This window comes from Bufo bufo, chromosome 1 (genome assembly GCF_905171765.1).
Source record: "Bufo bufo chromosome 1, aBufBuf1.1, whole genome shotgun sequence".
NCBI lineage: Eukaryota > Metazoa > Chordata > Amphibia > Anura > Bufonidae > Bufo > Bufo bufo.
Window position 1 is genome coordinate 819659716 of NC_053389.1, and position 14113 is coordinate 819673828.

General features: G+C 41.3%; 1 protein-coding gene across 1 annotated transcript; it reads left to right on the forward strand.

Annotated features, from left to right (window-relative positions):
* Positions 1–750: 750 nt before the first annotated feature.
* Positions 751–11463, forward strand: LOC120989298 (olfactory receptor 11L1-like). Its single transcript, XM_040417303.1, has 2 exons — positions 751–759; positions 10528–11463. Exons 1-2 carry the CDS (start codon positions 751–753, stop codon positions 11461–11463), a joined length of 945 nt encoding a protein of 314 aa, XP_040273237.1.
* The last annotated feature ends 2650 nt before the right edge of the window (positions 11464–14113 follow it).

Here is a 14113-nt window from a genome sequence, read left to right on the forward strand (position 1 = left end):
CCAATTCATCACATGCCCATGTTCTCTGCTGCTATGTCCAGGACACGATTTGAGACCATCCTACGTTTTCTGCATTTTAGCGACAATACCACCTCCCGTCCCAGAGGCCACCCTGCTTTTGACCGGCTCCACAAAATTCGGCCCCTCATAGACCATTTCAACCTGAAATTTGCAGATTTGTATACCCCTGAGCAAAACATCTGCGTAGACGAGTCCCTAATACATTTTACCGGGCGCCTTGGCTTCAAACAATACATCCCAAGCAAGCGTGCCCGGTATGGGGTCAAATTGTATAAGCTCTGTGAAAGGGCCACAGGCTATACCCACAAATTTCGGATCTATGAGGGAAAAGATCAGACCCTGGAGCCGGTCGGTTGCCCTGACTACCTGGGGAGCAGTGGGAAGACAGTCTGGGACTTGGTGTCACCCTTATTCGGCAAGGGGTACCATCTTTATGTGGACAATTTCTACACAAGTGTGGCCCTCTTTAGGCATTTGTTTCTAGAACGGATTTGCGCCTGTGGCACCATGCGAACTAGTCGCGTGGGCTTCCCCCAACGGCTTGTAACCACCCGTCTTGCAAGGGGGCAGAGGGCTGCCTTGTGTAACGAAGAACTGCTCGCGGTGAAATGGAGAGACAAGCGTGACGTTTACATGCTCTCCTCCATTCACGCAGACACGACAATCCAAATTGAGCGAGCAACCCGTGTCATTGAAAAGCCCCTCTGTGTCCACGACTATAATGCGCTCATGGGAGGGGTGGACTTCAATGACCAGATGTTGTCTCCGTATTTAGTTTCCCGCAGAACCAGACGCTGGTATAAGAAGGTGTCTGTATATTTAATTCAATTGGCGCTCTACAATAGTTTTGTTCTCTACAGTAAGGCTGGGAGAACAGGATCCTTCCTCAAATTCCAGGAAGAGATCATCGAGAACCTCCTTTACCCAGGAGGTTCCGTGGCCCCATCCACCAGTGTAGTTAGCCGTCTACACGAGCGACATTTCCCCAGTGTCGTTTCTGGTACCTCAACCCAACCGTCACCCCGAAAAAGATGTCGTGTCTGTAGCAGGAGTGGAATAAGGCGTGACACCCGCTATTTCTGTCCTGACTGTGCTGACCACCCTGCCCTATGCTATGGAGAGTGTTTCCGGAAGTACCACACACAGGTACACTTAGCATAGGGATTGCATCTCACAGGACAGGCACACAGGGCTATTAGGGCCCATTCACTCACAGCTGCTGCAAACCTCTCCTTTCACCTGGGATAAAGTGCATAATGTACTTCGCCACATCTTTGGGCGATTTGCGCTTTGCACATTGTCCCATGGGGAAGGAGAGGTTTGTTCTATAAAAGGTAAAAAAAACTAAACAAAAAAAAAAATACCGGTAAGTAAAAAAGTTAAATGTTCAGTTAAAAAAGTTTAAAAAAAGTTTCTATGTTCTGTTCAACAGTTAATAAAGTTATTGCTTTGCGGCCTGGTTTTTTCTTTTTTGTTTTGTTTTTTTTACCTTTCAGGTGGACCAACCGATCGACTAGCTGCAGCACTGATGTGCATTCGGACAGAAGCATTGCGCTGCTGTCAGATTACACGCAAGTCGGTGTATGCGGCGCTGCAAGACGAGATTTCTCCTCTGCAGTAAAAGATACGTTTGCCGAGGCATATGAGCTGAGGAGGTGGCGGTGTTCATATACTTTGGCAAACACTTTGTATATATAAAAAAAAAAATCCCGGCAATGATTTATTCATCCACATCGATTGATGTGAATGGAGAAATCTGGTTTGCCAGGGCATACGAGCTGAAGTGGGTATGGATGTTGGGCGGAGCTCCTATGTCCTGGCAGACGCCTTTCCCCTCCTTTTTCTTTTTTTGGCAGAGATTTTTTCATCCACATTGATCGATGCGAATGAAGAAATCTGTGCCATTCATTTTTTTCTTTCAGCCCAGAGGCTGAACGGAAAAAAAAAATCTCATTACCCGTATGCTCAATATAAGGAGAATAGCAGAAACTCCTAATGCTGGGCATACATGTAATGATTGCGGAGACCCTCAAATGCCAGGGCAGTACAAACACCCCACAAATAACACCATTTTGGAAAGAAGACACCCCAAGGTATTCGCTGAGGGGCATATTGAGTCCATGAAAGATTGAAATTTTTGTCCCAAGTTAGCGGAAAGGGAGACTTTGTGAGAACAAAATCAAAAAAATCAATTTCCGCTAACTTGTGCCAAATTTTTTTTTTTTCAATGAACTCGCCATGCCCCTCATTGAATACCTTGGGGTGTCTTCTTTCCAAAATGGGGTCACATGTGGGGTATTTATACTGCCCTGGCATTTTAGGGGCCCCAAAGCGTGAGAAGAAGTCTGGTATCCAAATGTCTAAAAATGCCCTCCTAAAAGGAATTTGGGCACCTTTGCCCACCTAGGCTGCAAAAAAGTGTCACACATGTGGTATCTCCGTATTCAGCAGAAGTTGGGGAATATGTTTTGGGGTGTCATTTTACATATACCCATGCTGGGTGAGATAAATATCTTGGTCAAATGCCAACTTTGTATAAAAAAAATGGGAAAAGTTGTCTTTTGCCAAGATATTTCTCTCACCCAGCATGGGTATATGTAAAAAGACACCCCAAAACACATTCCCCACCTTCTCCTGAGTACGGAGATACCAGATGTGTGACACTTTTTTGCAGCCTAGGTGGGCAAAGGGGCCCACATTCCAAAGAGCACCTTTCGGATTTCACAGGTCATTTACCTACTTACCAGACATTAGGGCCCCTGGAAAATGCCAGGGCAGTATAACTACCCCACAAGTGACCCCATTTTGGAAAGAAGACACCCCAAGGTATTCCGTGAGGGGCATGGCAAGTTCCTAGAATTTTTTATTTTTTGTCACAAGTTAGTGGAAAATGATGATTTTTTTTTTTTTTTTTTTTTTTCATACAAAGTCTCATATTCCACTAACTTGTGACAAAAAAATAAAAATTTCCATGAACTCACTATGCCTATCAGCGAATACCTTGGGGTCTCTTCTTTCCAAAATGGGGTCACTTGTGGGGTAGTTATACTGCCCTGGCATTCTAGGGGCCCAAATGTGTGGTAAGGAGTTTGAAATCAAATTCAGTAAAAAATGACCTATGAAATCCAAAAGGTGCTCTTTGGAATGTGGGCCCCTTTGCCCACCTAGGCTGCAAAAAAGTGTCACACATCTGGTATCCCCGTACTCAGGAGAAGTTGAGGAATGTGTTTTGGGGTGTCTTTTTACATATACCCATGCTGGGTGAGATAAATATCTTGGTCAAATGCCAACTTTGTATAAAAAAATGGGAAAAGTTGTCTTTTGCCAAGATATTTCTCTCACCCAGCATGGGTATATGTAAAATGACACCCCAAAACACATTCCCCACCTTCTCCTGAGTACGGAGATACCAGATGTGTGACACTTTTTTGCAGCCTAGGTGGGCAAAGGGGCCCATATTCCAAAGAGCACCTTTCGGATTTGACAGGTCATTTTTTTCAGAATTTGATTTCAAACTCCTTACCACACATTTGGGCCCCTAGAATGCCAGGGCAGTATAACTACCCCACAAGTGACCCCATTTTGGAAAGAAGACACCCCAAGGTATTCCGTGAGGGGCATGGCAAGTTCCTAGAATTTTTTATTTTTTGTCACAAGTTAGTGGAAAATGATGATTTTTTTTTTTTTTTTTTTTTTCATACAAAGTCTCATATTCCACTAACTTGTGACAAAAAATAAAAATTTCCATGAACTCACTATGCCCATCAGCGAATACCTTGGGGTGTCTTCTTTCCAAAATGGGGTCACTTGTGGGGTAGTTATACTGCCCTGGCATTCTAGGGGCCCAAATGTGTGGTAAGGAGTTTGAAATCAAATTCTGAAAAAAATGACCTGTCAAATCCGAAAGGTGCTCTTTGGAATATGGGCCCCTTTGCCCACCTAGGCTGCAAAAAAGTGTCACACATCTGGTATCTCCGTACTCAGGAGAAGGTGGGGAATGTGTTTTGGGGTGTCATTTTACATATACCCATGCTGGGTGAGAGAAATATCTTGGCAAAAGACAACTTTTCCCATTTTTTTATACAAAGTTGGCATTTGACCAAGATATTTATCTCACCCAGCATGGGTATATGTAAAAAGACACCCCAAAACACATTCCTCAACTTCTCCTGAGTACGGGGATACCAGATGTGTGACACTTTTTTGCAGCCTAGGTGGGCAAAGGGGCCCACATTCCAAAGAGCACCTTTTGGATTTCATAGGTCATTTTTTACTGAATTTGATTTCAAACTCCTTACCACACATTTGGGCCCCTAGAATGCCAGGGCAGTATAACTACCCCACAAGTGACCCCATTTTGGAAAGAAGAGACCCCAAGGTATTCGCTGATGGGCATAGTGAGTTCATGGAAGTTTTTATTTTTTGTCACAAGTTAGTGGAATATGAGACTTTGTATGAAAAAAAAAAAAAAAAAAAAAATCATAATTTTCCACTAACTTGTGACAAAAAATAAAAAATTCTAGGAACTCGCCATGCCCCTCACGGAATACCTTGGGGTGTCTTCTTTCCAAAATGGGGTCACTTGTGGGGTAGTTATACTGCCCTGTCATTCTAGGGGCCCAAATGTGTGGTAAGGAGTTTGAAATCAAATTCTGAAAAAAATGACCTGTCAAATCCGAAAGGTGCTCTTTGGAATATGGGCCCCTTTGCCCACCTAGGCTGCAAAAAAGTGTCACACATCTGGTATCTCCGTACTCAGGAGAAGGTGGGGAATGTGTTTTGGGGTGTCATTTTATATATACCCATGCTGGGTGAGATAAATATCTTGGTGAAATGCCAACTTTGTATAAAAAAATGGGAAAAGTTGTCTTTTGCCAAGATATTTCTCTCACCCAGCATGGGTATATATAAAATGACACCCCAAAACACATTCCCCACCTTCTCCTGAGTACGGAGATACCAGATGTGTGACACTTTTTTGCAGCCTAGGTGGGCAAAGGGGCCCATATTCCAAAGAGCACCTTTCGGATTTGACAAGTCATTTTTTTCAGAATTTGATTTCAAACTCCTTACCACACATTTGGGCCCCTAGAATGCCAGGGCAGTATAACTACCCCACAAGTGACCCCATTTTGGAAAGAAGAGACCCCAAGGTATTTCGTTATGGGCATAGTGAGTTCATAGAAGTTTTTATTTTTTGTCACAAGTTAGTGGAATATGAGACTTTGTAAGAAAAAAAAAAAAAAAAAAAAAATCATCATTTTCCGCTAACTTGTGACAAAAAATAAAAAGTTCTATGAACTCACTATGCCCATCAGCGAATACCTTAGGGTGTGTACTTTCCGAAATGGGGTCATTTGTGGGGTGTTTGTACTGTCTGGGCATTGCAGAACCTCAGGAAACATGACAGGTGCTCAGAAAGTCAGAGCTGCTTCAAAAAGCGGAAATTCACATTTTTGTACCATAGTTTGTAAACGCTATAACTTTTACCCAAACCATTTTTTTTTTACCCAAACATTTTTTTTTTATCAAAGACATGTAGAACTATAAATTTAGAGCAAAATTTCTATATGGATCTCGTTTTTTTTGCAAAATTTTACAACTGAAAGTGAAAAATGTCATTTTTTTGCAAAAAAATCGTTAAATTTCGATTAATAACAAAAAAAGTAAAAATGTCAGCAGCAATGAAATACCACCAAATGAAAGCTCTATTAGTGAGAAGAAAAGGAGGTAAAATTCATTTGGGTGGTAAGTTGCATGACCGAGCAATAAACGGTGAAAGTAGTGTAGGTCAGAAGTGTAAAAAGTGGCCTGGTCTTTCAGGGTGTTTAAGCACTGGGGGCTGAGGTGGTTAAAAAAACACCCATTTTGGGCAAAAAAAAAAAATTGCAGCCTTTGCTGCATCTGTCAGTGTGAGATACACACGTTAGATACTGGTGTTCTATTCTATTATTTAAAAAAAACAGCCATTTTGGGATAGATCCAAAATTTGAGAAATATAAGGTTTTCAAATACAGATCAAGAGAACATTTGTTCAATATGTTCTGGAACTTGTTGCAATAATCAGGATCATCATGAAATAGAGTGGGTCCGAGGTTGCTTCTGAGACAGCGGTTTAGTTTGTGATATTCAGCTAAGGTTGCACTATGTAGCTCATGTGCAAATCATTTTTTAGAAGTCTTTTCATATTCGCCAAGCTTTAGCTCCTGTGATGGGATATGTAGGAATTCTCTTGGTGTCGTCACTTGTGACAAAATGGTTGAAGCCACATTTGCGTCATATGAGAAGGTATTGGTGCACATCAAAGGTGGTGCAAGAACCCAGTGGGGTAACGTAAAAAATAAATTGGTTGGGTTGCATCAGTGAGTGGATGTAATCCAGATAAACAATACTAAGAGAGATACCACCACACACTCAGGGTTATCATGCAAATAAAATAAAAAACTGTGAGGTAGAAGCCAATTTTCCCCACTTTAGGGGAAACAAAATAATTTCTTCCTCAATCAGGCAATGAGAATAACTCCCTGGATCAACGACCCCTCTCTAGTAGCTATAGCCTGTAATATTATTACACTCCAGAAATACATCCAGGCCCCTCTTGAATTCATTTATTGCACTCACCATCACCACCTCCTCAGGCAGAGAGTTCCATAGTCTCACTGCTCTTACCGTAAAGAATCCTCTTCTATGTTTGTGTACAAACCTTCTTTCCTCCAGACGCAGAGGATGTCCCCTCGTCACAGTCCTGGGGATAAATTAATAATATTATTATTATTAAGCAAATCGATCAGATCACTTCTAATACTGTTTCCGTGTACAGCATTAAAATATATGTGCTATGTGTAGGAAAACTTTGCCTTGACTTCAGTAAATTCCTAGATGTGTATTTAAAAACATTTTGAAATCGAAATCCAAAGTCGGCTTCGGTACCGATGAACTTGCTAACACCGGAGTGGGCTTTTTAAATACACATATAGGAATACCGAATTAATTTACCGAAGTCTCGTGCAACTTCGGCTGAGACAACATTTTCCTACACACAGCACCTGCTTTCTAATGCTGTATGGAAACAGTATTACAAAAAAAAGAGGGTCATTTATTATAACTGGCGTTTTAGTTGCCGGTCTTAATAAAGCCCTATAGCTGGCGGTGGATCACCGAAGTTATGAAAAGGCGCCGGCCTTCCTAGCAGTCTTACATTTAGTACTTTTTCTACACCTCAAACAGGCATAGAAAATAGTGAATTAGACGGGCCTGCCGGCATGTCCCCTTCTCGATCATGCCCACTTATTTAGACCTGGCGTGAGCGGGGAGAAGTCTCAGATTGTGAGCAACAAATGTGCTGTAATCTGCTCCTAATTTAGGCATATTTAAGCTTGATAAATGACCTCCAAATATTTTTTTTTAACGGATCAATGAATCTATGATCCGAAGCTCAATTCGATTAATCCTAATTATTATTATTAATTTCATGCCTTGCAGGTATGGCCACACATTCAGGTTTTTTTTATGCAGTTTTAGAAGCCAATATCATCTGTGATTTATAAGAGGAGAGAAAAATACTTAATTTTTTTTTTTTAATCCACTCCTGGTTGTGGCTTAAAAACTGCATAAAAAACCCCGAACATGGGGCAGCACTCTTCCATTCTAGGACTGTGGACCCAGTGATTTATTGATAGATTTACACATTGGTTTCTTCTGTGATTTGATATGCTTTCATTTTTCATACAATCATGTTTTTCGCATTACTTCATATCATGTTTTTAATGTTTTATTCATCAACCATATAGCATTCCCCCGTGAGCTTCCCATTGCTCCATACAAATCCCCAGGTGTTCCCTGGATGTATAAATAGGGAGCTGCATTGTGCAGCGTCTCATAGAATATCAGCCAGGCCGGAAATTCTTCATAAAAATGATTTATTTACAAAACAATTTCATTTCTAACAAGCTCACTGTTCTCATCACATAAAGGTGAGGAATGGTTTTTATTTGCGTTTTATTTTTTTTCCATTGAGTTTATTCCTCCATGGGATATTCGGGATTCAGAGAATGCAATCATCAAAAATCTCAGAAAGATGCAGTAAGGAATTTGTTTCAGGCCGCATTAGTATCAAGTTCTTCATATTTTAAAAATCAGGTACATTTCCAGTATATTTCACTTGTGGTAGAAATAGTGACTTTAGGAGAGGGGCGGGATACGTCCACCTTTTCTTCATGGTTATAGATAGTTGAAGGTAGGGTATAAGGGAGAACTTTTTGAAATGAAGATTTGGGCATGCTAGTCCATTGGACGTCACGTTATGGAGATACCTCCATGGAGCCTTCCTAGGCATTGCACAGTGGTACAGAGACTGGCTAAGGCAACTTTAGTAAAGTTGTGCAGTGCAGAGGTTTAAGGGTGTGCATCAGAAGTACATTTTGGGAGGATTCCTAACCCTGGCATCAGTTGCCATAGGCTAGCCCTGTTAAAAAAAGTGTACATATTTTCTTGCAGGATACCACTGCATGGAATAAGCTAGTCAATAATCCAGCAGAAAAAAAAGGAAAGTATGCAAATATATTACACTCTACCGAAAGCCAAATGGGCAACCTTTTACCTGATGCGTAAATTGTGTCGGATGAATGAGGCTTATGAGTATGTTACTCATATACTCTAGGAGATTTCCTAATGTATACATTAATATACATACAATATAATGTGAACATACTCTAACTTGTAGCCCAGTGAAAAACATATAAAGTAGACCCCTATTTACCATGAACCATTTGCCATATACCCTGGTGTTCTTTTATGTTGGTCTTTTTGTCCTCTCTGACTTACTGTAGATGTGACTAGTATCTCTGCATTCCCTACAGCTATGGCCCTGGTGCTGTGTGCATGAGACCTTACACAAGTAGCTTACAACTCTACATAAAGCCTTATGCACACCAACACTGAGCCTGTATGATTCATGGAGTCCATACAGCTCACCTAGTATGAAGAACGAAGGCATCTAATATTTCTCCTAGATGCAATGATTCCTTCTACCTACAGTACAGACCAAAAGTTTGGACACACCTTCTCATTCAAAGAGTTTTCTTTATTTTCATGACTATGAAGGCATCAAAACTATGAATTAACACATGTGGAATTATATACATAACAAACAAGTGTGAAACAACTGAAAATGTCATATTCTAGGTTCTTCAAAGTAGCCACCTTTTTCTTTGATTACTGCTTTGCACACTCTTGGCATTCTCTTGATGAGCTTCAAGAGGTAGTCCCCTGAAATTGTCTTCCAACAGTCTTGAAGGAGTTCCCAGAGATGCTTAGAACTTGTTGGCCCTTTTGCCTTCACACTGTGGTCCAGCCCACCCCAAACCATCTCGATTGGGTTCAGGTCCGGTGACTGTGGAGGCCAGGTCAACTGGCGCAGCACCCCATCACTCTCCTTCATGGTCAAATAACCCTTACTTTCAAAGTTTTACCAATTTTTCGGCTGACTGACTGACCTTCATTTCTTAAAGTAATGATGGCCACTCGTTTTTCTTTACTTAGCTGCTTTTTTCTTGCCATAATACAAATTCTAACAGTCTATTCAGTAGGACTATCAGCTGTGTATCCACCTGACTTCTCCTCAACGCAACTGATGGTCCCAACCCCATTTATAAGGCAAGAAATCCCACTTATTAAACCTGACAGGGCACACCTGTGAAGTGAAAACCATTTCAGGGGACTACCTTTTGAAGCTTATCAAGAGAATGCCAAGAGTGTGCAAAGCAGTAATCAAAGCAAAAGGTGGCTACTTTGAAGAACCTAGAATATGACATATTTTCAGTTGTTTCACACTTGTTTGTTATGTATATAATTCCACATGTGTTAATTCATAGTTTTGATGCCTTCAGTGTAAATCTACAATTTTCATAGTCATGAAAATAAAGAAAACTCTTGTGTGAATGAGAAGGTGTGTCCAAACTTTTGGTCTGTACTGTATGTACATACAGAGTCCAATGGATCATGTCACCATCAGATTGAAAGCATGCAGAGGTACAGTTCAAGTCATGGGACCCCTATTATGGTTCTGTAGAAGGCAGAAGGATATATATATACTGCTGTTTGCATGAGCCATTATCATGGTACTTTAAAGTGGCAAACTCCTCATTTGGCCAGACTTGTAAAGGGAAACTTACCTGCTTTCCGAGGCTGATTGCCCCCTCCTTCTCCTCCAGGCCTGCAATAATCCACTGGATTCCCTCACTGAAAACATCTGGTCTGAAATTGCCAAAACCAATCACTGGCTCTAGCAGAGAACAGATCCTCTTGCATCATGTGACCATTTGTCCTGACATAAGGGAATCTGGGGAGCCAGTGCCAGCAAGCAGGTAACTAAGCTTCCCTTTACAGGCCTGGCCAAGTGGGGGATTTACCAACCCCACCCCTCATTCTTGCACAACCTCCTTTAAGGACTCTGAAAGAGACACATTGCACCATATCAACTTATCTTTTTTGTTTCTTATTCCGCAGAAGATGAATCTGACCACCATAACAATGATCCATATCTTGGGGTTTCAGGACACCCATAGAGTAACATTCATAGTCTTCTTCCTTTTCTTCGTGGTGTATTGTGTGACAGTATTTGGGAACCTTTTGATCATTGTGCTGGTGTCTTACAGCAGGAACCTCCACACTCCCATGTACTTCTTCCTCACACAGCTCTCATTATCAGACATCATCCTGGCGACTGATATCCTTCCTAACATTCTCCATGCGGTTGTGGTTAAGGATAATGTGATATCTTTTATGGACTGCATCGTTCAATTCTACTTCTTTGACGTCTCGGAGACCACCGATTGTCTCCTTCTGACTGTCATGTCTTACGATAGATATATGGCCATCTGCCAACCTCTGCACTACGTATATATCGTAAATCACCGATTCTGTCTGAGAATGGTTGTTGTGACTTGGATGCTGAGTGCTTTTGTAGTATTAATCCACACTCTAACAATAACCAGGCTCAACTTTTGTGGGCCGAATCGAATTGATCACTTTTTCTGCGATCTTGATCCCATACTTGAGCTGTCATGCTCGGATATCACTGTGGTTGAGATAGAAGTTACAATCTTGAGTGCTCTGTTGGTAGTCATCCCTTTCTTCATCATCATTATTTCATATGTCTATATTATTTTCACCATTTTGCAGATCCCATCAATCACTGGGAGGCAGAAGGCCTTCTCCACCTGTAGCTCCCACCTGGTTGTGGTGTCCATGTACTATGGGACGCTTCTTTGTGTTTACTTGGTTCCAAACAGAAATCAGTCTTGGAAAGTTACAAAATTCCTGTCCTTGCTGTACACTGTGGTGACGCCATTAATGAATCCTATTGTATATAGTTTTCGAAACAAAGATTTACAGAATGTAGTTGAAAAAGTAGTTAATGACCTATATAAAAATCACCGGTGACTTATATAACTTTATATATTTACCATATCTCAATATATGAGATTCCATAAAATAACATACGCAAAGAACATTCCATATGGAGTAACCCATTTCAGCTGCATGCTCGCAAAGATGGAAAATCTGTCACTTTAAAAAGTGAGAGGACTTGCCAGTTTTTTTGAACCTTTGATCTCCCCTTGATGGCACTCCCTAATTAAGCCGCTCCTTCTCTCCATCTAGATGATCCTCATGATCTCCTTTACCATCTTTTCATCACCATATTCTGTGCGAAGTTTCAGAATATTGGCAGGAACTGGAACACGCTGTCGTATACGCAAATCCAGAGCATCCCAAACATGCTCAATGGGTGGCATGTCCGGTGAGTATGCTGGCCATACAAGAACTGAGATGTTTTCAGCATCCAGGAATTGTGTACAGATCCTTGCAATATGGGGCCGTGCATTATCATGCTGCAACATGAGGTGATGGTCGTGGATGAATGGCACAACAATGGGCCTCAGGACCTCGTCACGGTATCTCTGTGCATTCAAAATGTTATCAATTAAATGCACCTGTGTTTGTTATCCATAATATACGCCTGCCCATACCATAACCCCACCGCCACCATGGGCCAATCCATCCACAACAATGACATCAGCAAACGCTGTCTGCCATCTGTCCTGAACAGTAAAAACTGGGACTCATCTGTGAACAGAACGCCTCTCCAACGTGCCAGAGGCCATCCAATGTGAGCACTTGCCCACTCAAGTTGGTTACGACGACGAACTGCAGTCAGGTCCAGACGGCGATGAGGATGACGAGCATACAGATGAGCTTCCCTGAGACAGTTTCTGACAGTTTGTGCAGAAATTCTTTGGTTATGCATACCGATTGTTGCTGCAGCTGTCCGGGTGGCTGGTCTCAGATGATCATGGAGGTGAACATGCTGGATGTGGAGGTCCTGGGCTGGTGTGGTTACACATGGTCTGCGGTTGTGAGGCCGGTTAGATGTACTGCCAAATTCTCTGAAACGCCTTTAGAGACGGCTTATGGTAGAGAAAAAATAACATTCATTGCACGGGCAACAGCTCTGGTAGACATTCCTGCACTCAGCATGCCAATTGCACGCTCCCATCTAAATTTTTTTCTCTTCCGTTCGCCATGTTGGATAAATATTTCTATATTTTATTGGTGCAGGCATTTTCAGAAATGGCAATGCCCATTTTTATTGTTTATTTATTTTTAATCCAGGGAAAGGAGGGTGATATCAAATTTTTGATTTTTTTTTTACATTTTTCTTATATTTTTTAAAACGTTTTAAGTCACCCTAGGTGACTTAGATTGCCTCTTATAGTCTGTAATGGATATCTATCCATTACAAAATATAGGATTCAGTATGTTCTAATGTGGTGCTGCCACCTGCAGGGCAGCACTGGAATATACTAGTAATTGGCCTGGGACACTTGTACTGGCTCAGGCCTATAAATATTAAGAAATGCTTTCCCTGATTTCAGCCAGAGGAAGGCGTCCCGGGCAGGGAAGTTTGCTGCTTTCAATTTTAGCTCTCTCAGATGCGGTGTTCACATTTACATGAGGGGTTAAATGTCTGCAATCGACATTATCGCTGATCTCAGATATTACCCCCAGAGCTATACGGTTTAAAACGGCAGAAACAGGCAGTTAGGCCGCCCTATGAATTTGCGAGTGGGCACCATCTGTAAAGACTCGACTTCAGAAAGGGTTCAATAGTGTATATATGTGGGTGTGCTGCCTTTAAAGCTAAGTGATTATTTTATAATGCATGTGTTTTTACTTATTTTCTTGAGGATTTATGGCTCACCCTGGTTTACCTTTTAGGTCTGTGTGGGTGGATGGTGAGGGGGTACTAGAATACTTCTGTTCTAGGCACCCACAAGTGTTTGACTAGGTTACTCTAAGGGGGGTATATTCTTTCTTAAATCATTTAGCCTACTGATTGTTACTTCTCTATTCTAGTAGGGGTTTTTGTTCCTTCATGTGTTCTTTTTAGATTGTCAATATTTCTTGACTAATGTTTACTTGCTTAACCAGGGGAAGCCCTACTTAAAAATAAACTATCTGACAAGGCTGGAGGAGTTTGTGTACTGATCATATTCATTTGCATCCATGAAGGATCCGTATATGGACGGTTCCTTAGGTAGAACATTTCTCTCCCACTTGGCAACTTGTGATGTACAGTTATTTACACGGGCTCTATCTAATGGATCTTTGATGAGCTCTCCACAACAAAACAAAATTATTTTATTTCTTTCTTCATAACTCCTAATGTAGGAAAGATTTCATATTTGCATCACTCTTTTATTAGATTATTCCCCTATAGCACAAATGAGATCTCAAATGAGGTCTGACAAAATACCGGCACTCTAACATTTTCATGTGCTTCCCTAGAGAGTTCACCTGGCAGTAGAATTAAAATGCTTCGGGATACTGATCCTTTAAGTTCTTTGGGTATTTCCTGAGCTATTGAGGATTTCAATTCCATACATGCTGCTGATTCAAACACTTCACTAGAGATGAGCGAATTTCTCAAAAATTTGATTCGGTTGGTTCGCCAAATTTCCCAAAAAGATTTGATCCAAATTTATTTGTGACAAATCGAGTTAAAAAAACAGCTATTTCCTGGCTGCAGAGA